The sequence below is a fragment of the Squalius cephalus genome (genome assembly GCF_949319135.1).
Source record: "Squalius cephalus genome assembly, chromosome: 12".
NCBI lineage: Eukaryota > Metazoa > Chordata > Actinopteri > Cypriniformes > Leuciscidae > Squalius > Squalius cephalus.
The window spans coordinates 13,119,546-13,145,492 of record NC_137133.1 but is presented as its reverse complement, the minus strand read 5'-3'; the positions used below and the strand labels follow the sequence as shown (position 1 = coordinate 13,145,492).

The 25,947-nt window shown below is 38.3% G+C and overlaps 1 protein-coding gene across 1 annotated transcript; it reads left to right on the top strand.

Moving 5' to 3' along the window:
* The first annotated feature begins 5,270 nt into the window (after positions 1-5,270).
* Positions 5,271-25,663, top strand: b4galt6 (UDP-Gal:betaGlcNAc beta 1,4- galactosyltransferase, polypeptide 6). Its single transcript, XM_079888282.1, has 9 exons — positions 5,271-6,721; positions 12,509-12,625; positions 13,402-13,515; positions 15,509-15,630; positions 15,709-15,825; positions 16,073-16,260; positions 17,975-18,097; positions 18,300-18,401; positions 24,979-25,663. The coding sequence occupies exons 1-9, from the start codon at positions 6,607-6,609 to the stop codon at positions 25,124-25,126; spliced, it is 1,146 nt and encodes a 381-aa protein (XP_079744408.1). The 5' UTR covers positions 5,271-6,606; the 3' UTR covers positions 25,127-25,663.
* Positions 25,664-25,947: the final 284 nt, after the last annotated feature.

Genomic DNA, 25,947 nt, shown 5'->3' with positions numbered 1-25,947 from the left:
ACAGGTATAACAGTGTGCATAACTACACAAACAACAACCGACAATCAAAGACTGAAAACAGAGGAACTAAATACACATATGATGAAATAAATACGAACGATTTTGATTGTGTGATGATTAGATGAGTGTGTGCAGGTGTGAGCCAGGAGGGATTATGGGAAATGTATTTTGCTGTGGTGACTGGTCTGGTGACTGAGGATTGTGACAGTCGTCCCCCCCTCCCTGATGGCGAGACCTTACGGCTTGAAGACCTTACGGCTTGAAGAGGAGAAGGCTTTGGGATGGTGATAGCAGGCGGTGGAGGAATGACAGATGATGAGACCCCGGTGGCGATGGTATCCGTCCAAAGGCACAGACCCAGAGCCGACAGCCCACGGTGGAGTCAAGGGAGGGAGGAGACAAGGTGGAGTAGAGTCTGACGTCAACTGGGGGATGACCGACGGAGGCGGAGCCGATGGATCCCAGGGCGCAGGTTGAGAAGAGCGACATCACTGGCACAGTAGGCCTAGGCAATGCCGCGGTGACGATCGTCTGAGGAGGAGCCAGACTGCCCGAGGACTGAGATGATGGTGGTGTTATGGAGGACCGAGCCGTACCCGAAGGGAAGGAGGAGCCTGCTGCAGCCATAGGGGTGGAGGAACGGAGCATAGCGGAAGATCCACAAGTCCGTGGCAGAGGTGGTGTGACGACTGACCAAGGGGGAGCCGGTGGGATGAGGGAACCCGGTGTAGTCGAAAGGCCGATGGTGTCTGGTGGAGCCAAAGGTGGTAGGAGCCAAGGTGGAGCCGACAGGTCGACAGGCTGAAATGGAGCGAGACGATCTGACGCCGGAAGTGGAGCCACTGGATCTATCCGCTCAGGCGCTGATGGTGGCTGTAGGATCTGAGGCTCGACGTGAGTGTTTGGCATAGCAGGAGATGGCGAAGGGCTACAACCTCCAGCAGAGTGGTTGATAGCGTCCCTCCAGTAGCGTCAGCCCAGAGGTTTCTGGGAGGTCTACGGGGTGATGGTAATTCGCCCCGATCCAGAAGAGTGACTTCAAGGCGGCAGAATTGTCCAGTAAAGGTAAAAAGTCCTAACAAGTCAAAACATAAAATCGTGCTGCATATTCCATTCCTGTCACTGACTGAGGATTGTGACAGTGATAAGCTTACCAAATGCAACTAAATGTAATGTCTTTGGAAATCAACTAACCGAACTTTGTTTTCAAGTCAGTAATTTTTTTAAAAAGTGGGTAAATTAAATTTGTTAACCTCAATAAAAAAGAATTGCATAGACTAAAATTCCAACATACCACGAAGGCCTTTAAAATTGTGTAATGTTGTGTAACAGCTCCCTATATAAATATATTGAGAGGCTTTTGACGTTTTTTAGACATGATTTCCTAATATTATTAGTTTTGCATTTAGATTGACCGAAGAGGCAAAAATGACAAAAAATTACACACACATTTATAAAACAAAAACAAAAAAATGGCTTGGATTCTCTCATTAAAAGCAAACCTAGTGGTTGAGATTAACTTGAAACACTCATTAATGAGTGAGAGTTGAAGTAATTACTAAAAAGTAGAAGTATTATGTATGGTGTAAATTAGTATTTAGAAAGTTAATGAAGTCAGTTCAAAAGATGTATTGTATTAGCCTATCTGTTTAGATTTGGTAGGTGTTGACACATACAGACCAATATGAAGTTATGCTTTCCAGTTCTTAGCATTTTAGAAACCATGTTTTTTTGAGACTGCAGATAATAATAAATCGCTCATAGAGCAGTAACGACTATGTAGTAACCTCAATGCTGTAGTGAACCAGCCATATAGGACAAGTTCAGCGGTTGATATAGCAGTCCTGTCTTATCATGTTCTTCCCAGTCACATGAACTTCAATTCATGTTAGTCTCTGAATTGCTTTAGATAAAAAGCTTCTGCCACGTAGGAAGTTATAACCACAATTAAGATATTTGTTCCCTTCCTGTCTATCCTTTGCAATGCAGACATTTAACGTCATATTGCAATCAAATAAAAAAAAATAAAAACTCATGGCATTTCTCCAGTGTCCTTAGGTTTTCATTTTCACCTTGATCTCCAGTGATGCATCAGCTTCTTTTAAAGGCACTTTGCCGACTGGCATTCCTCCAGCAGCCATAAAGCTTTGTTCATGAAAATATGAAATCTAGAGCATTTTGTTTGTAGGACCTTAGAACGACCTTGGATAAAAATAGGATCTGATCATGAACGGAGGTCTTGCTTCTAATGATCAGCCTCCCTGTCGTTAGTTTCTGTGCAAGGAAGTCTGGTTGGAGGTCATAAAGCACATAAAGTGTTAAGTCTGAATGTGTTACCACCACAGATGTTATCTGTAAGACTGGTGTTAGTTTCAACGGTATCAAAAATAAATTCAGAGGACCTATTGCCATAAATTAAATATGCATGGTTGCAAGTTAAAAAAAAATCTAATTAAATATTTTAAGTTGCAAACATAATTTTGTCTGTTGACAAAATAATGTTGATAATTACATCAGCTTAATATTGTGTGAGTAATTTAATAGATTCTTTTTAAAAAGTTAAGTTTCAGTAACTTGCACTTGTCTAATAAAATAGTCTTGATAACTTTAAAAACAAATGGAAAGTGGATTTCTAGTTCCCAGCATGCTTTGCATAGGACTAAATAAGGAGACCAATGTAGAGAGACCAATGTAGGAGAGCAATGTTAAAAGGTAGCATAATTTTACGTGTTTTTGGTAAAGGGAAAGACCTGTTTTTAATGCTGTTATGTTTGATATTTAGTCAGTTTAAGCTATTAAGTTTGTTGGTGGAACCTAATTGTAGGCTATTAGAAGTTTTCATGACTTAAAATTATTGATGCAAACTATTGTTGCAAAAAAAAGAAAAGAAAAGGCCCTGTTTACACCTGTCACGGGATGCACACAAAAAGGGTAAGATCCATGTGCAGTTTAATGGGGTAATCCGTAATCATAAACCAGCCAGGCAAAGGGTCAAAATCCATACAAAGACAATCCAAAACCAAGAAACAAAACAGGAATGAAACTCTGAAGTGCAATCTGACATCAAACAAGGACTTCATGACAATGACTGAAACACAGGGTATAAATAGACAGATACAAACAATGTGAGTGGGAACAGCTGTGTGCAATGATCAGTGATGAGTTCAGACAAAGGATTATGGGAAATGCAGTTCATGATGTGGTGTTGACGGTATGGGGAAGAGACCTCTAGTGGACACCCAGGGTACACCAACCAGACACTGTGACAACACCTGGAATTAACATGCGTTTTGGTCGATCGGATCACAAGTGGACGACGCTAAATACTGGTGTAAACGGGGTCTAAAACATTTTGAACTTGTCCACTCTCGACCACTTCCAGACGAAAATGCATTCGACCAAATTGTTTTCGTAGTGTAAACATTTATGTGGTCGAATGCGTTCAAACAGCCACAAAAGACTAGGCTACTCTCTGCCTATACTGTCCTAAAGTGTAAACATTACGGGAAGCGCGCTAGTCAGACGGGATTTAAACTTTGTCAGCTGAAGACCCAAGCTTGGTTTGTAAAAACGTACAAGCACAATGTTCTCACCATTCTTGATTTTTTAATCAGTGTCTCAGTGTAGTGAGACCATAGACTGTAAAAAATAGAGTGAGACTCACATCGTTCAGCGAGGTCTTGCGGCTGTCAGAGCAGAAATGAATGCTGCTTTCCGGATGTTCAAATGTAAATTGTGCTCATTTTGCCCATTAGATAAAAACCCATATCCGCCCATATAGACCCTATATATGAGTGCAGATGGTGGTCAGATTAGAGTGCAGATTGAGGTTGAAGCTGTTTTATGTGCGAAGGGTGTTGAGATAAAAGGCGAAGAGCTGATCTAATTATGTACTTGCTCGTTGTGAAAAAAGTCATAGCCTACTGAATAAAAAAAAAAAACCCAAAGAAATAAATATTTCTTATTTCATTTTTAAATTACAAATGTAAGACAGACCATACTTTAGAGGCCTAGTAAATTGTTAGAAAATTCAACAATAGCCTATACATCAATTCTCAAATAAACTGTCTTTCACTCAAGAGAACACATGAGGAAACTACAGTATGTTTCCTCTACAACCACCACTATCAGTGAGTTAAATATTCTACTAAACACAGATAACAGGGCAAATACTTTGCGTGTGAAACATGACCTTCAATATGGAAACTCGAATGTATTTTTCAGATATTTTCTTTTACACAGTTATAAGCAGATTAATTTATTTCTTGTTTCCACACAACTGCTGCATGATTCTTCAGTGATTGGTGTTTAAATCAAGACAACAACACAAGGTTACAGTTTAAGTTCTGAGTTTATTATGCTATTGAATATTAATGTGCTTTACTATGTTATGGCATATAGTTTTAAATTCATTTTTGCTCTTTAGGCTATAAGGTTTATTGCAGGTGTAAACAGTGAATAACATGCATTGATCAGACATGTTGCTATAAACCATAAAGCTCATTTGATTAGTGAGAATAACCACCCCGTCCCCCTCTTGTCAATCAAGGTGTTTGATAACCCCCACCAGCCCCCAAATAAGTTCCGTCCTCACATGGTTCCCTTGGGACCCCTAATTCTAATTCCCCTTTGCACCTTTAAGTCTCAGGGTTTGCACATGAAGACGGATGCCAACATAACCCAATCTGGTAACCCAGCGTGTCTTCTTTGGTTCTGTCCTGTATGCCTGAACAGTGAAGACTATCAGAGTTTAGAGATGATTGTTGTGTGTGACTGACTCAGTGACAATTTTAGATACCTTTAAGCCTAGCCCAAAGATGCTAATCAGTACATGGTTACCTGAACAGTTGTATACACTCAATTTTATGGAATAACACCCAACAAAGTTTACTCCTTTTTGGAGAAAAAAGGTGTTTGGTAGTGACGTTCCTTAAAGTTACACACAGATTTTCTTTTTTAACACATTTACTCAAAATGATGGTACCTACCTATCTATCTATCTATGAAAGAGAAGATATGAGAGAGAGAGCGACACAGGAATATTTCCTGATCAAAAATGTAGGGTGTGGTTAAAATCATTCTCAGCCAATGGACTAAATAGAACACTGTTTTGGTAGTGACATGTTTTTTTACATAAAGTTTCATGATTTACAAAGAAAATATAATATTTTTTAACTTTTAATTATTGTAGGATTCAATGATCTTAGTAAACATCTAAGATTTGAATACTTAAATGCTTTTTTAATGTGTTTTTTTTTTTTTTTGGTTGTGGGAAAGCAGTTTGCACCAATTCTGTAGAATGGCCCATATACTAAACTCAGAACTGAAACTGTCCTTGTGTTGTTTTAATTTAAACACTTGAAAAATATGATGAAATAAATCACACAAACTGAAGCAATGAATCACACAGCAGTTGTGTTAAGTTTGGTGGCCTTACCGAGTTTGAGGTGTGGTCCTTGTATTATTGTGGGGACAAAATGTCCAATGGTCTTTTTTGAGAGGATGCTCAGCAGTATATGTCTTAGCATATAATGCAGAAATAAATATGCATATAGTTGTGTAAAAAAATATATAAGTAGGCCTCTTCACAAGCTGAAAACATGAGTGGTTTATTTGCACAGTATTCGCCCTCTTCTCTGTATTCTCTGCATTTATTGCTCATTAAAGATGCGACGTTGAATACAGATAGATACCAAAATAGGAGCTCAAAAACATTTTTATCAAAATAAAGCTTAAAATCTGCCACGAATTAAAATATTTCAGCACCTCTGTCAGTGGTATAAGATAGGCACTTTTGCTGACATTGTAAATTTGTTAAATGTTTCATATATGTCGATTTTTTTATCAGCCTTTTTATCTGAAGGTGGATGTTTTCTGCAACAGGCCCGTGAATGCTTTTATTTTGAAAACATTCCTCATGAGCTGGCAGCCATTTTGTGGGTCACGCCTACCGGAAACGGTGTCTGCACCTGCACCGACAGCAGAACCGAAATCGAAGGAATCCCGGTCGAGCCTCGTCACGTTTCTGTCGGCTCTCCCACTCTCATCCCCGGCTCTCCCGTCCCGCTCATCGCGGTTTGCTCTGCGGGTCGATCGCCTTTTCACGCCGCCGTATCGCAGGACTGATCGCTGGAGCGTGGGGAGATTTTACAGAGAGGGGGAAGAGGGAGAAGGGGGAGAAGAGGGAGGAAGGGCAGGTCCCTCATCACCATCACTTTCACTCCCTTCATCATCTCCAAACATCATCATCATCAACGCGACGAGGCGTGTCTGCGCTCACTAGAAACATACCGCACACTAAACCAGCAGCAGCAGCGGCACCGAACAAAATGAATCGCGTTGACCGCACGCCAAGCCCGGACGCCGTTTGATGTAGCACGTTTTATTATTTATTTATTTTTTTGATCTGGAATTTTCTTGACTTTGTTGGGAGAGCGATCGAGCACTGCGGCCTTGCATCCAACTGAATGAACGATGCGGACTTTACCAGCACCCTGATTTAGCTCCCCATTTCCCACGGATGACCGTTTCACCCCACCAAACAGCATCTCTTTTCTCCGTTCTGTGTTTTTATGGGAGTGACGGATAGCTAGTAGCCGGGATAAAATGTGGAAGTGGAGGCGGCTGATGCGGTTGTCCAACCGCTCCTTAATGGCCTTCATCTTTTTCTTCTCCATGTCCACGACCTGCCTCTACTTCATTTATGCGGCTCCTGGAATAGGTGAGTCCGTCTGATAACTCCCAGTCCCAGCATCACGAGTGATGTGATTAAACGTGTTAATCGTGTTTCATACATCACTGACTCCAGATACTGATCATCACCTCCCATACAAGCACTAGTGACAGGCTGTTTAAAAAACCCAGTGAGCTATCTAACTAAAGAGCCATTGAATTGCTATTGCTGTGATGCTCAGAAATGCCAACAATGCCATCCATTTAGGCGGCTCTGTAGGTTTTGAGACGCAGACGGTGTTAGATATTCGAGCACAGTAAATTCAGATTTGACTTTAAGTTTATGTTCCTCCCTGAGATATAATGAGCTGTTATCGTGTTTATGTAAAGCTAATTTGCCTCTTGTTGGACCTGCTCATATACCACATGACTACGGAAGGTTAATTTGTCATTGAGCCTTATCCACCAGTTTTTGAAATATTAAAAAAAAACTATCAATGGTGTCCTAGTTATAACATGGAAGTAGATTCCCTCCCCTAATTCGGTTGGTAGGTTAGCTATTATGATATTTACAATTAAATTACTTATGTTATATTATATGTTTAAATGGATATGAAATGCAGTTAGTTGAACTTGAAGTGTAAGGGTTAGTTCACACCCCCAAAAATTAAAATTATCCCATAATTTACTCACCCTCAAGCCATCCTAGGTGTAGCCTATATGACTTCTTTCAGCCAAACACAATCAGAGTTATATTAAAAAAATATCCTGGTTCTTCCAAGCTTTATAATGGGAGTGAATGGTAACTTAGATTTTTAAGCCCCAAAATGCACATCCATCCATCCTAAAAGTAATCCATATGACTCCAGGGGGTTAATAAAGGTCGTCTGAAGTGATTCGATGCGATTTTGTTAGACAAATATCCATAATTATAACTTTATAAACTATAATCACTTCCTTCTGGTAACGGCCGTACGCGAGTCAAGTTCTGGCAGAAGAGTGACCAACAAACGTGGAAGTGAAGAGCAAAACAAAACACTGGTCACGAATTAGGCTAGAAGTCTAAAATAAGAATTTTTAAAGAGAAATGTCAGAGGAGCTTGAGTTTGTTGCTCAGCCCGGTTTGTTTGAACACCAAGAGGCATTTACTCTCGCCTAAGCTTACGCTACTCCTACATTCTACATCATGCGTCGGATCAGAGGTCACTCTTCAGCTGGAACTAGACTAGTGTACGGCCGTTACCGGAAGCCAGTGATTATAGTATAAAGTTATAAATCTAAATATTTTTCTTACAAAAACCCATCACTTCACTTCAGAAGGCCTTTATTAACACCCTGGAGTCGTATGGATTAGGCTTCTTTTATGATGGATGGATGTGCTTTTTTTGGGCCTAAAAATCGAATGTACCATTCACTCCCATTATAAAGTTTGGAAGAAGTTTGAAATTTTTGAATAAAACTCTGATTGTGTTTGGCTGAAAGAAGAAAGTCATACCTAGGATAGCTTGAGGGTGAGTAAATTATGGTATAATTTTCATTTTGGGTTGAAGTGAACTGACCCAAGTAGGGCTTCTAGCCAACATCTTGTAATGTAAACTATGTAATTTCATAATTAGGTCTACTTCTATTGTCTTTGAAATGGTTAAAGTGCCAAATATACTGACATGTTTATAGTAATCTTTAATGTCATTTCTATTTAAACTTCTTGTTGTGTATTTCGTAATTAACAGTGTTAAAATAGCAATTTAGTACATTTTCAGTTTAGAATAAGTGTAGCCTACTTCTTTAAAGCATGACAAAAGATTAAGCATAATGATTTAAAGTGTACTTTAAAGCAAAACCTTTGATTTGTCATTACTACAACTTAAGAAAGTTAAGAAACACTCTTCATAATGTACTCTCTTTACACTGTAGCTGTATTGGGATGCTCGCACAAGTGTGTCTTAAACCGTTTGCAGTTTGTCTCGACTTGCAAACTTGAATGTCTTTACAAATTTTGTGTTGCTGTTAACCAGCTGTAATATTTAACATCAGCCTGACTGCTGTTGTCGTGTTAGAATTTCAAAGAAAGTACATTTCACAGCCTTGAATAACATTAATGTGTTGGAATTGTGGTCTTGACACATCGGTCTGCAGTTCTTTTTTCAGTGTCTGTACTAAAATCTTACTCTAAAACTCCAGGCAACCCTCCAACACATGCAGTACACCAGCAACACGCAACCAAATCCTGTTTAATAGCTCTTGCCGTGTTTGTATAATCAGTGCCCAAGAAAGGTAATGTTTTCCTCACTGTTGTTTGACCAGTGTTCACTGGACTGTGTCTAATATATGAAGAGCTCTGGGTGGTTAGGAAGAACCAATGTGTTTTTTTGTCCCTTGGCTTGGAGTTAATTTTTTTGTACCATTAATGGCTGCTGTTTATATTCTGGCTTGAAGATTTGTATCAACGTTGGAAACCTACTTGCTGCAGTGCAGTTTCCTACAGCAAAGCAAATTTTTTATAAATCTGACTGCCAAATAAAGCAGTTGTTTTCATTTCAACACTATACTACAACAATTGTTTTATTTGAAATATAATGGACAATATAGGTTTTGCATTATGCACATCAGAATGTCTAGACACTACACATTTATGTGGACAACCAGTTATAATTTACATATAAAATAGGCTACTTTTTCTTCGGGATAGACCCATATATAGTGGAATGGAGCATTTTTGGTTTACAAGGTGAGGATTCCTCTGCTAGTGAGGTCCATAAATAAATCATATAGAAGTTAGGCTAAATGGTAAACAAGAAAAAATGGCTTTGGTGTTTGGGTGTCATTATACTTTTGGCACTTTCAACATTAATTATAATATTAAATAAAGTAATAAATAATTTGTTACATTTATATAGCGCTTTTCTGGGTACTCAAAGCGCTTTATATGGAAGGGGGGAATCTCCTCAACCACAACCAATGTGCAGCATCCACCTGGATGATGTGACGGCAGCCATATTGTGCCAGAACTCCCACCACACACCCGCTTACTGGTGCAGAGGAGACAGAGTGATGAAGCCTATCAGTATTGGGAATGATTAGGAGGCCATGATGGATGGAGGCCAAGGGGCAAATTTTTGGGGGATTTTTAATGACCACATAAAGTCAGGACCTCGGTTAAATGTCTCATCCAAAGGACGGTGCTCTTTGACAGTGTAGTGTCCCCATCACTATACTTGGGCGTTAGGACCCACACAGACCACAGGGTGAGCACCCCCTACTGGCCTCACTAACATCTCTTCCAGCAGCAAACTGGTTTTCCCATCCAGGTACTAACCAGGCTCAGTCCTGCTTAGCTTCAGTGGGCAACCAGTCTTGGGCTACAGGGTGATATGGCTGCTGAATTAAATATATAATTTCATATAAATATGAAATATTAATGCAATAAATATTACAGTTTTTATATGTGATGGATGAACAATGTTAATGAAATGAGTTTTTATTTTAATTTGACACTATTTCAGCAAAATTAACTAAAGCGAGAACAGGACATTTTCACTTGCATGAATTTTGTTAATCAGTACAGCAGTTATCGGCCAAAACTGATAAACTCAAACTATCCAAATGTCAACTGATGTATTATCTAAAATGTACAGTGTATTGTTGTTAATGCCCGTCTTTGGCCCTCTTTAGTACACTTGTCAAAGTTGTGTAGCTTTGTGCATTTTAAAATGCATCATAGGCTAGCTTGTATATTGTTTGGGGTTGGCAAGATTTTTTTTTTTTTTAAAGGTCCCGTTCTTCGTGATCCCATGTTTCAAACTTTAGTTAGTGTGTAATGTTGCTGTTAGAGCATAAATAATATCTGTAAAATTATAAAGCTCAAAGTTCAATGCCAAGCGAGATATTTTATTTAACAGAAGTCGACTACAGTGAACGGCCCGTTTGGACTACATCCCTCTACTTCCTTCTTTAATGACGTCACTAGAACTGTTTTTGACTAACCTCCGCCCACAGGAATGCTCCCTCAACTCTACTGGCTACTTGCGCACTTCTTATAACTTACTGTTTACTCAGCTCTTACGGTGATTTTCTGAAGTAAAACTGACGCTTCATCTTTTGTGTGATGTACAATAAACTTTATTAAACTCATCAGTATATGTTTGATCATCATTCAGACAGCAGACTTGTAGGCTATTAAATAATGGATACATAGCCTACAAGCAGATGACAAATACGTTATAATAACCGTAATTAAACTACTAAACTATACCTGTTTCATCTCTATACAGCACTCTGACTCTGTAGGCATTATTGTCCGACTCGAAATGAACGCCGTTACTGAGAGTTTCTGATATTATCATCATTCCGTGAGCTGAAATTGTCCTGAGAGACTGAGCGCGAGCTCATGAAGCTCCGCCCCCTGCGTCGTCCAGCAGCACCTCATTTGCATTTAAAGGGCACACACTAAAACAGCGCATTTTTCTGAGCCCCAAAAAATGACAATTTAAACATGCTGTAAAAAATGATCTGTTGGGTATTTTGAGCTGAAACTTCACATACACACTCTGGGGACATCAGAGACTTATTTTACATCTTGTGAAAAGGGGCATAATACGGGACCTTTAACTTTCCCCACCAGTGTTTTTATTTAGAGGTTGACAGCCAGAATCAACTTTGGGCAAAAAACACAAGAGCTTTTTTTCATTTTTGAACTGTCACCGTTGGCATATATCATCTCTGTGTAAAAATAATGATTATGTCATCTTTCTAAAGTCAATTTTACCCCTCTGTAATTTGGCTCCAACTCTCAGGTAAAAACGGTGAATTACTCAGTAAATATACATCCAAATTTTGGCTTTCATCACTATTTATGTTTGTCTTTCTTCTTAAAAAAGGAATTAACAAAAGCTGGGGAAGTTTCTGAAATTTGATTGATTTGACACAGAATAACCCAATAACTGTTTTCTGTTTTTTTACATTTTAAAATGTAATTGAATTATCTGATGGCAAAGCTGAATCATTTCTCCAGCCTTCAGTCACAAGTTCCTTTATTATTTATTATTACTATCAATGTTGAAAACAGTTGTTGCTTACTATTTTTGTGAAATCTGATACATACAGAACACTTATACTGGTTCTGATTTCAAGAATATAATAGAAAACGTTCTATTCATCAAAGAATCCTGAAAAAAAAAAAACATGACCCCAGACTTTTAAACGGTTAAATATAAATAAATATTTATATGTATATGCAAGCGAGCTTGTCCTTTACATACAGTAACCAAAATATTATTCAGTCATTTAAATATTAGTCTATATGTTTATACTTGTCTGCTTACATAGTTTGTCCCATAGCAGGATGTGAATCTCAGTTCAGACTTCCCTTCAGACCTACAGTTGATGCGTAATGGTTGACATTCTGCTTATCTTGGTTCATTTCTTCTCATATTCTACTCGGAAATGTTGGACTCAGGAATGCTGGCATAATCTTATTGTAGCAGTTAACCTAAAACAAAACTACATTACACTGACAAGAGCTGAGGCTAAACCACAGACAGCCATTGATGCTTACAATGATAGCTGCTGATAGTTTCAGCATTTGCCATTTTCTAATAATGCTGCTCTTAAGAGCTTCTCAGTGCAAGGAGGAGGGGAAAAAAGCTTTCATTTTTGCTGTCCAGTTACAAATGGTTTACAATATGGATATTTGCACATTTCTGATATGACACATTTTGTAATTGAGCAGCTCTGAGGTACTTGGTCATTGCACTGTTAACACACTGTAATGCACACGGTTTCCTCTTTACATCATTTGGGAAATGCTTTAAACGCTCTCTCTCTTTCTCTGTTTCAGTCAACACATATTTCTTCATGGTACAGGCTCAGGGTATCATGTTACGAGACAATGTGCGGACCATTGGTCACATGATCAGGCTATACACCAATAAGAACAGTACTCTCAACGGCACAGGTAAGAGTCAACGACATCTCTTCATAATAACATTGACCAGGCTCATCTTTGAACTGAACCCAATTGCAAAGGCCCAGGTATACTGTTCCGCATTTTGCTTTGTGTAGCGCACAGTTTAGTATGCAAGTCTTTCAAAATATACTCCACTGATCCTGAATGCGGATGGATGTGTTCAGTGAGTTTGTACTACATCCTGGACCTTTGTTTTTGAGCGCTCAAATTACTTGCTCATGTGTTGTTGTCCGTGTGCTCAAAAAAAATTGTTTATACGGACATCAGAGAACTGCACTGACAATGAAATTTACATCACACAGACTGTCCACAAGCTGCAGCGGAACATTGACATGGGTACTTAGTACACTTTCGGCTTAGTGGATCCTGTTCCTTTGCTTCAAGGTCAACATGAAGTCAATTTGACTGTATTTCCTCACTTAATGAGTGTTCCTGGTCTCACTGTGAACTAGCCTGTTCGTTATGTTGTTCCACGGCAAAAAAAGTATTTGTAATCTCAGAAGTCAGAATTCTTCTTCTGAAACTCAAATCATCTGGTGTCATAGGCTGTTTAATGATCTTAACCAACAGCAAAAGAGCTATTTAGACACTCATTCAGTCTGGCTCAATTCTTTTCACTGTCCAATCAATTCCCAATGGATAAAACCAAGTGCCGCCGCACATTTTATTCTCGTTGAATACCTTTTCACTCATGAATATAAATAAAATGGGATCGGCAATTCACAGTAACTTTAATATGTCTTCGTCTGTCTTTGTTTTAACAGATTATCCTGATGGAAATAATTCTAGCGAGTATATAGCTCAACCAACCACATACCTCCCTGAGAACTTCACATATGCTCAGAACCTGCCCTGTCCTGAACGGTTACCTTCTATGAGTAAGTTCAAAGTTGAATTTGTCTACTTGACTCAAATGATTTGAATACAGTTAGATGTTGCTAAGCCAAATATGCGATACTCAAATAAGTATACTTATTTGAGTATCGAATCCCGAAAAGTCAGCCTAATTAAAGCAAATAAGTTTACCTTATATGTGCACTTTAGTCAAGAGTGTTTGTATACATACAAATACTTTTGACTAAAGTGCACATATAGGGTAAACTTATTTGCTTTAATTAGGCTGACTTTTTTGGCTGCATTTGAAATCGCCCATGTAGTGGATGGAAAAACAGTTTGTGAAAAGAGAAGTATGTCCCTATTCATAAAACAGTTGGCAAAAAGTACATAGATAATCACATTTTTCTGGATTTGTGAATGGTAGCGACGCAACTGATGCTGTAGGTCACATCACAATGACAACATGGCTCTGGATTACATTCATACTATATAGTATAACATACTTTTTTAACAGTCATGAAGTAATTACTTAATCAAATTAAGCATCTACTCTGAGAAAGTATGTGATTTTGGATACAGCCTGTGCCTTACTTTTCAGTATTGACATTTTTCTTGCTGCGATCATTCTTGGAATTATTATTTTTTTGTGTCAAACTTGGTGCAGTTGTTTATGGGGTTGCCTTCTCTGTGAGGGATACACATGGTGGTCCATTTGCTTTTGGCCAAATGAATGCATCGTAAAGGGTCTTTGAAGGCAGCATAAAACAGCCTCTGTTTGAGGAGTGACTTTCTAGCCAGTTAGCTTCTTAATCTAGATATCCCAGTTGTACGCTCTATCTCATTCGTCTCTCTGTGAGTAACACCCATCAAATTTGCTGTCAGAAGCTTTTAACTGGTATTCACTAGGGGTGTGACGACGCACTTATCTCACAAGACGAGACACAAGATTGGGTTCACGAGAACGAGATAAGATTTTTGCACAATATTTTAGATAAATCCTCAATGACAAAATTCATCACTTGAAAAATAGTCTGCAGGTGCATTATGAAATGTTTTAACCAATAATCTTGTAATGAATGTCATTTCAATTCTACTTTAAGTATGAATTAACAAATGCATTGGAAGACAACAATATGTAAGTGCTGTAAAAGGTTTGGCCACAAACTCAACTGACTGGCTTCTCTCCTGTATGATTTCACACGAGTCTCTTCAGACTTTACTGTACATGAATTATGAACTTCCAGAACTTCTGATTGAGGCTGTGTGTGACCTCCTAATTGAACTCCTTTCCACAAATTGAACATAGAAATAAGAATAGTATAAACAACAAAAATAAGTTTTTTCTTAGTCTTATTAACTGCAAACGATAAGTGCAAGTGCAACCATAATCAAAGTACTCTCTCAATATTCAAAGTGCAAACAGAGACCAAAACCGAGACCACAACTACAGTCCAGAGATAGGTTTGATAGGGGGAGACAGGCATTTGTATGCAGCCTAATTTGCAAGCATCAGGGAGCTCGCGTTTTACTTTCGGATTCGCGATCGCACATACTCTGTGTATTGGGAGCAGCGGTGCTGAGCTCGCATTCTACAAAATAAGACATTTATCAGACACTTAGGCTCTGTTGCACAACAAATCGTCCGCCATCGTCACACGATCAGTGGACTGTGATTCCTGCTGCACTGTGTGCGACTGCAACTCGTGCTGGGTGAGCAGACGTTTGCAATAGTTTACAATGGTTTTTATTTTTTATAAAAACAGCAAAACGACAGTGAAGGGGGTCCCGCGGTGGGCACCATAATGTAATGTGAATGTGGCGGTGGCATATTCTCTGCTAATTTCACCCTCATGCTTCGTCATGGTGACATCACGAGACAGCTTTTTCTCGACGAGAAATTTCATCACATTTTAGTCTCGCGAGATCTCGTGGCAGGAAATCTCGTCACACCCCTAGTGTTTACTCTTCTCATGCAGAAATGTTATTCTCAAAAATCTCGTTTTCTTATTTGCTTGCTGTTGTATTTCCTTGCAGAGGGTCAGATGGAAGTCAACATGACGGAGGTTCCTGTGGAGGAGATTGAAGTGAGGCTCAAACGTCTGGACATTAAATTTGGAGGCCACTGGAAGCCCAAAGATTGCAAACCACGCTGGAAGGTGTGTCACTGTTGTGGTTACATCATTCAAAAAAGGTCATCAGGACATCAGCATGACTTCCCTCTTCCTTTCTCTCAGGTGGCCATACTAATCCCTTTTAGGAATCGACATGAGCATCTTCCCATCCTCTTTCAGCATCTCGCCCCTATGCTCCAACGCCAACGCTTGCAGTTTGCCTTTTATGTCATTGAACAGGTATGCGCTCTATTACTTCAAAACTTTATTGCCATGACATATTTGTCTGGATTTTTCCTGGTGAGCTCATCAATAATAATAACATACAATAAGACAACATAAAAAAATAAAAATTAATAAACATGTGGACTTCCAGAGGCATTTATATGGAAACAAGTAATGTACTGATGATTGAGAAAGTAAATGGGATGGAATTCAGTTAGTCTAGTCTGTGCATTTTTTCAGTCATGCATTTATGTGCTTTCAGGCGGGTACTCAGCCGTTTAACCGTGCCATGCTGTTTAACGTGGGCTTTAAAGAGGCCATGAAAGACCTGGACTGGGACTGTGTGGTGTTTCACGACGTCGATCACATCCCAGAAAACGACCGTAATTACTACGGCTGTGGTCAGATGCCTCGTCACTTCGCCGCCAAGCTCGACAAGTACATGTACATGTAAGTGATCCGTCTGAAAGATTTACTTTAGTTATTCTCTCTTTTCATTACTTTTGGGTAATTCCCTTTTCTGCTTTTTTGTGATTGTTTGACGTTTATTTTCTTTATTGCCCGGCTCTTGATGTTCCAGGTTTTTAATGCAGATAAGTTGAGTTCAGATTGTTTTCAAAGTGCGTATTTTAGACAATTCTAGTGTTTTAGAGCACACATTGTCGTGTTTAAGTGTGTGTGTATAAACTGTTGTGATGTTATCCACCGCCTGTAGACCCTTGCAGATTTGAAAGGATATGTATTTTAGTTAGTTGGTTGTGTTTGTGCGGTTTTATCTTTCTGATTAAGATCTAAAATTAGCTTTTTCACTGAAACGAAGAAAAAAAATGTTTTTTTTCTTTTTTTTTTTTTAATTCGTGGAATCAAAACCAGGAAATTTTCAAAAACCTATTCAAGAATGTTCAAAGCTTAATCTTGAATGCCACAAAATAATGTTTGAAAGCAATACAGTTTCTCACTATTAACAAAAGTGTCTTTTTGTGATTTGTTGCCTCTTTAGATTTGCCGTATTTTGCTGTGCCACTTCCCTGATCACATGTGAACTACCTTTTTACTTGCAAAACTAATTGGCTTAGTGTTAAGACAAAACTAGATGAAGAAAACATTTGTGATTTCCTCAACATTAGCATTTGTAATTCAACTTTAATTTGAGGTCATCAAATTCACACTATATTTGGGCTATTCAATATTCCGGGTCTATTTGCATTGATTTGAATGTTTTATTTTTTTTGGGCTATTGCGTTTCCTAAATAATGTCATTAATCTTGTTTAACCATTATTTTCTCCATTCTTTCATGCCATGGTTTAGAGTCTTTTTATCTATTTAAAAATTAAGGAATGTTGAAACATTTTCCTTTTTCCTCATTCATCTGATCCATGTCTGTCCAAATAATTTTCATGGGCTTTCGGAAACCTGTGTAATGTAGATGTGAAGGGCCTGAAAACCCTTAATCCTTAAGTTCACTTCCTGGTGTATTGTTTCTGCATATGTGTGTCTTGTTATAAGAGACTAGCTCACATATTTGGTCAAATAAATGCAGGGCTGCAGCAGTTCATCCTCATATTTTTGCATTTTCACAGCAGCTCATATAACTTTAATGTAATGTAAGACTTAAATGGTTTTGGGACGTGGTGATTTTAGGACTGTTTGTTATGCAGATTATGTAATTTGTGTAATGAGGTGTAAGCGCAGCTCTAATTGTCTCTCAAAAGTATTTGGGGTAGTTGGAGAATTTACCCTTATTTTCCATGTGACCAAAGACTGATTTAAGATCCCGTGGTTCAGCTTTGCTTTGGTTGAGTTTTAAGGACGGTTGTTCATGTGAACGTATTCTGGTTAAAACCAAAATGCTTTGTGGGGATATTGCAAGGAATTAAGTGTGCTGTATCTCCTCATCACCCTGTGAAGTAGCATGATAGTCTGTGCTATTAAAAGGCTTGTTTTTTGTTGCCTATTGCTTTCAAGTGATTCCTGATGGTAAGGTTTCTGTTTCTTCTTTTTTATTTATTTTTTTCCCGCTCCTTCTCTTGTTTGTTTGAACTTTAAGATTTTTTTTTTACTTTTTTTTTTTTTTGTACAAGTGATTGCATATTGATACTTTCGTTTACTGAGTGTTGAAGTGTGTGTGTGTGTGTGTGTGTGTGTGTGTGTGTTTTTTTTCAGTCTTCCCTACAATGAGTTTTTCGGTGGAGTAAGTGGACTTACTGTCGAACAATTCCTCAAGATCAATGGCTTTCCCAATGCATTCTGGGGCTGGGGCGGAGAGGACGATGACCTCTGGAACAGGTCAGTTATGTTTAATTGGACGTATGTGCATATTTCTAAGAGCAGCATAACACATATTTTATAACTATCAGTTACTTTTGTGTAACAATTTATTGCTTCACCATATTTCTGTGTGACTAAAGTACGTGTCATGTTATCATAAACAAATAGATTTATATTTAATAGAAACGTGTGTGTGTGTGGGGGGGTTTCTTTTATTCAGGGTTCATTACGCAGGTTTCAATGTGACCAGGCCAGAAGGTGATATTGGCAAATACAAATCTATTCCCCATCACCACAGAGGAGAAGTGCAGTTCCTGGGGAGGTCAGTTCACACACACATATGTAAACACTAGTCTATGAAGTTTGGTCACTGTAGGTGTAAATAGGTGCACTACAGAGCACCTCAAATTAGGGGTGTAACGGTACACAAAAATCACGGTTCGGTACGTACCTCGGTTTTAAAGTCACGGTTCGGTTTATTTTCGGTACAGTAAGGGAAAGAAATGCAAACATTAAACTGCAGGTTGTTTATTACTATAAACTTTTTTTAACAAGTTGTTTACACTTTTTTAAACACTTTTTAATAAAATATAATAAAATAGATATAAAATAAAAAAAGAATAAGAAATAAAATACTGCTGCAAAGTTCTCCACTAAATAAAACACTCTCAGTCTCAAACCAATATCACATAATAAAATATAATGAAAAATATAAATAAATAACTATGATTACAGTGCAGGAACAGAAAATAGCCCTATATTAAAATAATATTAAACAAATATATTAATTTATTATTATTTTTCAATAATCAATCAACATAATCAATTTAAGATTTATTTTTTCCACTTTTTCAATAATTATCAAAATAAAATATAGTCCAAAGCTATAGTACAAAGCTATTATTACCAGAGCATGTGATCAGAGCAGGTCATTTTACCATTGTTGCCAGCATGACTATACCAGCTCAGCAAACAGAAATCTAAGTTACTACTGAGAAATTTCACCTTATTTGAGCGGACTTTGCTTTTCCAGTGCGTGATCGGTACATGATTGGAGTGTTTGGGCCGTTAACCACAGAGCAGAACGCGCAGCGCAAACACGGACTCGAACATTGAGCAGAGAGCGCAGCGGGTCGTCGACACACACACACACACACGCGCGCACGCCACGGAACGGAGAGTGCGGCGGCGCACACGAAGCGGAAAAGCTTTTTTTCGCCCTGCTGTCTATTTCATTGTTACAGTGACGACGGGTAAAACACGGGTAAAACCAGAGAATGTCTAATAGGAAAAAACATTAGAATCAGCTGCAGGGCGGGATTTGCGCTGAACGCGGAGACTTCCGCCACTTAATATGTTCGTGTGGAAACACGAAAATGTACCTATGTTCCGCACACAAAATATTGCATTCAGTCATTCGGTACACACGTGCACCGAACCGAAAGCCCTGTACCGAAACGGTTCGGTACGAATACACGTACCGTTACACCCCTACCTCAAATACAACCATATAAAAGTGTACTGTGTAGAGGGTTGGGTATCGTTTGAATTTTCACGATTCTGATTCTGCTTATCGGTTCTGATTCTTATCAATTCCTAATTTCGATTCCAATCAGGTAAAAAAAAAAACTTAGATATCATTCACATTTATTCTAAGTCTTACTGCAAAACATTTCATTGTAGCTGAATACCATGCACAAAAATCAACAGGCTAAATAACACTTACAATAAACATTTGTCTATAGTTAAAAAAAATACCACAGCAAAAACAACTAGCCTAACTATAATAAATTCCAAGCATTCTTAAAGACAAGTAACAATCAGTAATTAAAAAAAAAAAAAAAAAAAAAATAGCAATCACACAAATAAATAGGGATGGCCCGATACCGATACTGGCATCGGGGATCGGGCCGATACTGTCCTCATATACTCATAAAAGTATATGAGTTTTTATGAGTACTCATAAAAATTCGCCGATACCACGTACATTTTGCGAAACGAAACTGGCCGCCGCGAGTGCTTTGTCGAGGTGAACTGAGGCATAGACGCGCAAGCTGGTCGAGCACATCCCTTTAAACAGACAACAGTGGAAAGTTTGTTCAGTCGGATGTCAATGACAAAGAGAATTAAACGAGGCATGTAGCTTATTATTAACGTTAACTGACGAGAGAGAGAGAGAGAGCGCACTTATGTTGAATGCTCTTGATTGCTGATCGTTCACTCAGCACATGTTATTTGGATGAAAACAAAATCGTGTATGTAAGTAAAGTAAAACATAAACTGTTACCTGATTTAAGTATAACGAGTGGTTCCCTACATTATTACAGGATGTGTGCAGGTCAAGAAGTTCCATGAATGCAAACATCCAAAGCGCGCGCCCCGCAAACCAGCGTCTCTCAGCGCGCCAATACTGAATTATTGTCTTTCACGTCTTGCGCTTGTACTGACGAATTCACACAAAATTATGTAAAAACGCCCGTCTTGGCCAGTATCCTATAGTAAACAAAGTCGGTTATATCTCAAATGAACGTAGCATGTTCAAATGCGGTCGGTGCGTTCGGTCTTAAAGGGGCAGCAGCAGTCTAATAAACCTGCTTCTGTGTTTTAATGTTAATCAAACAAAGGACAAAGAAATACTCACTGCTCTTGACTAAATAGGCTACCCTTTTCAATTTTACAAAAATATCCATCTATATATAATTTATACAGTAATGAATATGCTTTTTTTCACATTTGATTACTTTATTAAAATTTCTGTACCTGTTAGATCTACCTGAAAAACTCTAAAAACACTGTTTATTTCATTTGTAGTCTTTCTTTGTTCTATTGTATTTATTTGTCCTATTTGTAATTCGATTGTTTGTTCTTACTTTGTTACTGACTGACTGCTTGTTTTAAATTCACATTAATCAGGCAGGTAGTTTTTGTTGTAGTATCAAAATTGGATTAAATAATTGATATTTCACTGGTTTTGACAAACATTTGAACCGCTGACCCTATCCTCAACACTGAGCCCTGCTGAAGCAGCTCTAAATATGTGCTGTGCTATTAAATGAAGATAAAATATGATAGAGCAATAGAATGAACAGTGACAGTAACAGAAGCTCATACAATGCATTTTAGCAGGCTTAATTAAGCATGAAAATAACTGAAAGAAATATATATTTGATGAACAAATTAAGCCAACTAATATGATTTATATTATTTTGATTTATCTACTAATACATTTAAAAATTACAAATGCAGTGAAAATTCAGGTATCGGTTATGGTATCGGTATCGGCGAGTACCAAAAATGAAAGTATCGGTATCGGACTCGTTCGGCAAAAAGTGGTATCGGGACATCCCTACAAATAAATACAATTGAACAAAGATACGATTGAGATAAACAGTGTTTTAAGATTTTCAGGTATTCAGGTACAGAAACTGTAATTAAATGTAAAATATACATTACAAATACGGTTCCAAGTTATTCAGTCAAGAATAGCAAGTGAATTTTCTCAGTTTATTGTTGTTTGATTAACTTTATTCTAGAGACTGCAGCAAGAATATTAGGCTGCTGTCACTTTAAGAGTTGCACAGATCCAAAATACTGTTACATATGCGTTTTCTTTGTCTACTGTTTATGTTCACTTAAGACATAACCGACTGTGTTTACGATGTTTTTGTCTGTTCAAGTGCAAAAAGACGTGGAAGAGAACTCTTCAGTATTGCACGCTATACAGTATGAGAGGTGGCTTTTTGTGTCCATGTTTTGAATGTCCGCAGCACAGAAAATAGCGAACGGTTTAAAGTCATGTTAAAATGCACACTAAGGAATTGTACGGAAGCCCTGAACCGCAACGTAAAAAAAAAAAAAAAGTGAAAAAAAAAAAAAAAAAATCTAGCATTTTGAGATTAAAGTCGAAATATTTCGAGAATAAAGTCTTCCGTAGAAGTTGCGTGTGTGTTTGCCGTTAATTCACATTGGCTTTCGTGCGTGCGTGTGTGTGTGTGTGTAAACTGGATCTACACAAAATAATAGCTTTTTACTTTTATCTGGGCTTTCATCAAAAGGAAATTCTACAGGTCTACCAACATGGCATTAGGCTATAGGACGTTATCAAATATACTGCGCCGGAATAGACTTTAGCCTACAAGCGAAAACACTTTTCAGACTGGATCAAGATATCTAGCTTAATGAATGAATGAATGAATGAATGAGGCATTTATATAGCACTTATATGTTTACTGGAGGCCTACACTTAAAAGCACTTTACAATCATTTCCGGGAATCTCTCCTCAACCACCACCAGTGGTTATTATATTTGAGGAAATCACGGGATCCGGCCAAATGATTGGATACAGAATGATGCACTTAAAATGTATCCAGAACGTATTTACGGTGAAGAGGGAGACAGTGCGGTTACTGCTAAGTGTTCTCGACCCAGATAGTGTTGCCTATTATAGACGAGTACGAAAACGCGTCAAAAACACTGCCACATAAAGTTTCGACCAGATTGTGAACCTACTCCGGCGGAGTGGCAACGCCATGGTAATGCATGTTGGTAGATTGGCACCTGTCGAATTTTCTTTTTGTTGAAAGCCCAGATAAAAGTAAAAAGCTATTATTTTGTGTAGATCCATGTCCGAGGCAGTTCGACTTCACAAGCGCATTTCTTTACACAGACACACACACACACACACACACACACACACACACACACACACACACAAACAAAATTCAGAATTGGAAACGCCCTCTGCGCCAGTGGATGCGCGTCGTTATGAATGCACACACACGCAGCTTCTACGGAAGACTGTATTTTCGTAATGTTTTGACTTTATTCTCGAAATGTTTCGACTTTATTCTCGAAATGTTTCGACTTTATTCTCGAAATGTTTCGACTTTATTCTCGAAATGTTTCGACTTTAATCTCGAAATGTTACGACTTTATTCTCGAAATGTTTCGACTTTATTCTCGAAATGTTTCGACTTTATTCTCGAAATGTTTCGACTTTATTCTCAATGTTTCGACTTTATTCTCGAAATACTAGATTTTTTTTTTTTATTACAGAATTTTTTTTTTTTTTCAGGGCTTCTGTAGAATTGATAAGAGGAATCGAAATTTTTATTTTATATCCAGTATCCGATTCCTGACCTTAAGTATTCAATTCCAAAATATGTCAATCCCCCCCTATGTCAAGTTGTGCCCATACTTAAAGGGTTAGTTCACCCAAAAATGAAAATTCTGTCAGTAATTACTCACCCTCATGTTGTTCCAACCCCGTAAAACTTTCGTTCATCTTCGTGAACACAAATTAAGATATTTTTGATGAAATCTGAGAGCTGTCTGACTCCTTCATAGGCTTCTAGGCAATTTCATTCTGCCCATCCAGAAAAGTTAGAAAAAACATTGTTAAAATAGTCCAAGTGACTACAGTGGCTCAACCTTAAGTTTATCAAGCGACGAGAATACTTTTTGTGCATGAACTCACATCAGAGGCCCACACAGAAGAAAATGAATAGTTGAATAAAGTCGTTATTGTTGTTTGTTTTTTGCGCACAAAAAGTATTCTCGTCGCTTGATAAACTTGAGGTTGAGCCACTGTAGTCACTTGGACTATTTAACGATGTTTTTACTAACTTTTCTGGACCAGCAGAATGAAATTGCCTAAAGCCTATGAAGGAGTCAGACAGCTCTCAGATTTCTTCAAAAGTATCTTAATTTGTGTTCTGAAGATGAACAAAAGTTTTACGAGGTTGGAACAACATGAGGGTGAGTAATTACTGACATAATTTTTATTTTGGGTGAACTAACCCTTTAATGGCCGACAATTCCAACGCGTGTGCTAAGTTTGAAGAGTTTGAGCATGTTAAGTCCCCCAAAATCCCCCAAAAGGTTGAAAGAAAAATAATAATAATGAGAATCCTTAGAAAACAATAACCCCACGTCCCCTGGGCTTGGGCCCTAAAAACAGGAACTGCATGCTTAGCAGAGGGGTCAACACTGAGGAAGCATCTTTTTTTGTTCTAACAAGCACTTTGTGAAGGACAATAGGGGTTATGCGGAACGCCCAACGTTCGAACCGGAAAACAGGTATAAGCATTTCTGGTTTGCACTTCCGTACGCATCTGCAGCGGTAGGTGATCTCTGAGGTAACTTATTTTTCGCTTTTTTAGAATACAATTCTTTTTTCTGTTTTAATTAAAATGGCACAAATGCTTAAGTATCAGAAAAAAAAATTATATAAAAAAAATAAAATGCAGTCTTCATTTGATTGTTTTAATCGTCTGCAAGCAAATATAAAAGGTTAAACTACTGATAGCTAACTTGCATACCTATACTAACTTGCATACCTTCATAATCATGAATAAATGAGGAGGCGTAAAACTTAAATCCTTTATCTAACGGAGTACTCGGGGCTCTGGAAGTCCGTTTGGCAATACGATGTACATCTGAAATGGATAGAATGGGTACCTCCTCTAAACACCGGCTATAAAAGGTCGCCATTCCTACGCTGTGTTTACCTCAGTAGCTGATGACCGGAAGTAGTTATATCCATTTTGTAGAACCCGGAAGTATGTTGCGCATAACCCCTATTGTCATTGCTCCACCTTCATCCTCAATCTCCTTTCTGTTTATCCCCAATTTTGGAGGCTAGGACTTCAAGAACTAAGATTTTGAGGGTGGAAAACAGCTGTCTTTTCACTGCACTGTTTGATCTTTACCTCTGACCTGCTTACACGTCACCTGACCTTAAACAAAAGTTGCATTCATCTGTTGCTGTGTAGCATAGAGTGGATTGACCTATGTGTGACAAAAACATATTTGCAGTCATACGTATATAGATCTCTGCAAGTTGTAGCAGATTATCTCAAGGACACACTAACCCACGTTCATCTCGCCCTCCCCTCAGGTACAAGTTGCTGAGGTACTCTAAAGAGCGACAGCATCTGGACGGCTTAAACAATCTGCAGTACTCTCCGGAGATCTCTCTGAGCAGCCTGTATAAGAACATCACGGTCAATCTGAATCCCGAGCTCGCCCCCATAGCAGAGTACTGACAGGCTTCGCCCCCTCTGCGTGACCCCGAGTCAGAAAATGTGATGTATCGATGCCAAATGCCCTTAAAAACAGGAGTGAGGAGGGCAAAGGCCTGTCTAATGCACAGTTAGTTGTGTGACGTGAGTGTGTGTGCGTATGTACTGGATCATATCTGTGAAAGTGTATTAGCGTGACTGCGTGCGTTTAATTGCATGTTCCTATGTCCATGCTGGCTTTAGTGAATCAGATCACAACACATTTTAAAAAAAGGTGGGGAGTGCCAGCGTCAACAAATCAGATGTTTACTGCGAAGCCTTAATTGAATTTTATAGGCTATCAATCTCTAGATCTAGTCATCTGTGCTTACATTGTAGAAAGCTTGGTTTTACATTACAACAGCACTCTTGACGCCAATAGACATTTTGTCATGTTCTGTTAGTATAATTTTTTATACATATCGTTTTTTAAGAGACAAATTGTTTAGAAGACGTCAATGCAGTTTAAATGGATGTATTTTAAATCTGTCCTTCACTTCAACTTTTTTTCTTGTATTACGATATACATTTCACCTTGGTGGTGTGTTAAGTTTATTTTCCCCCCAATTCCATGGCTAAACAGAAGGCTGTGATGACTTGCGTGCATGACCCTGACTCCCCTGTAAATAACTGGCCTTTTAAACAATGCTTTAGCTTTGTCCCCCAAAAGACGCCTGTGATTCCAGTGGAAACACTCTTCTTTTTGGCAGCTAATTGTTGTTTTTGACTTCTGTTAATTATTTTTTTATTCTTCAATGGTGTGGGACAGGACTGACAGTCAAAAAAAATATCAGCAATGACTGCAG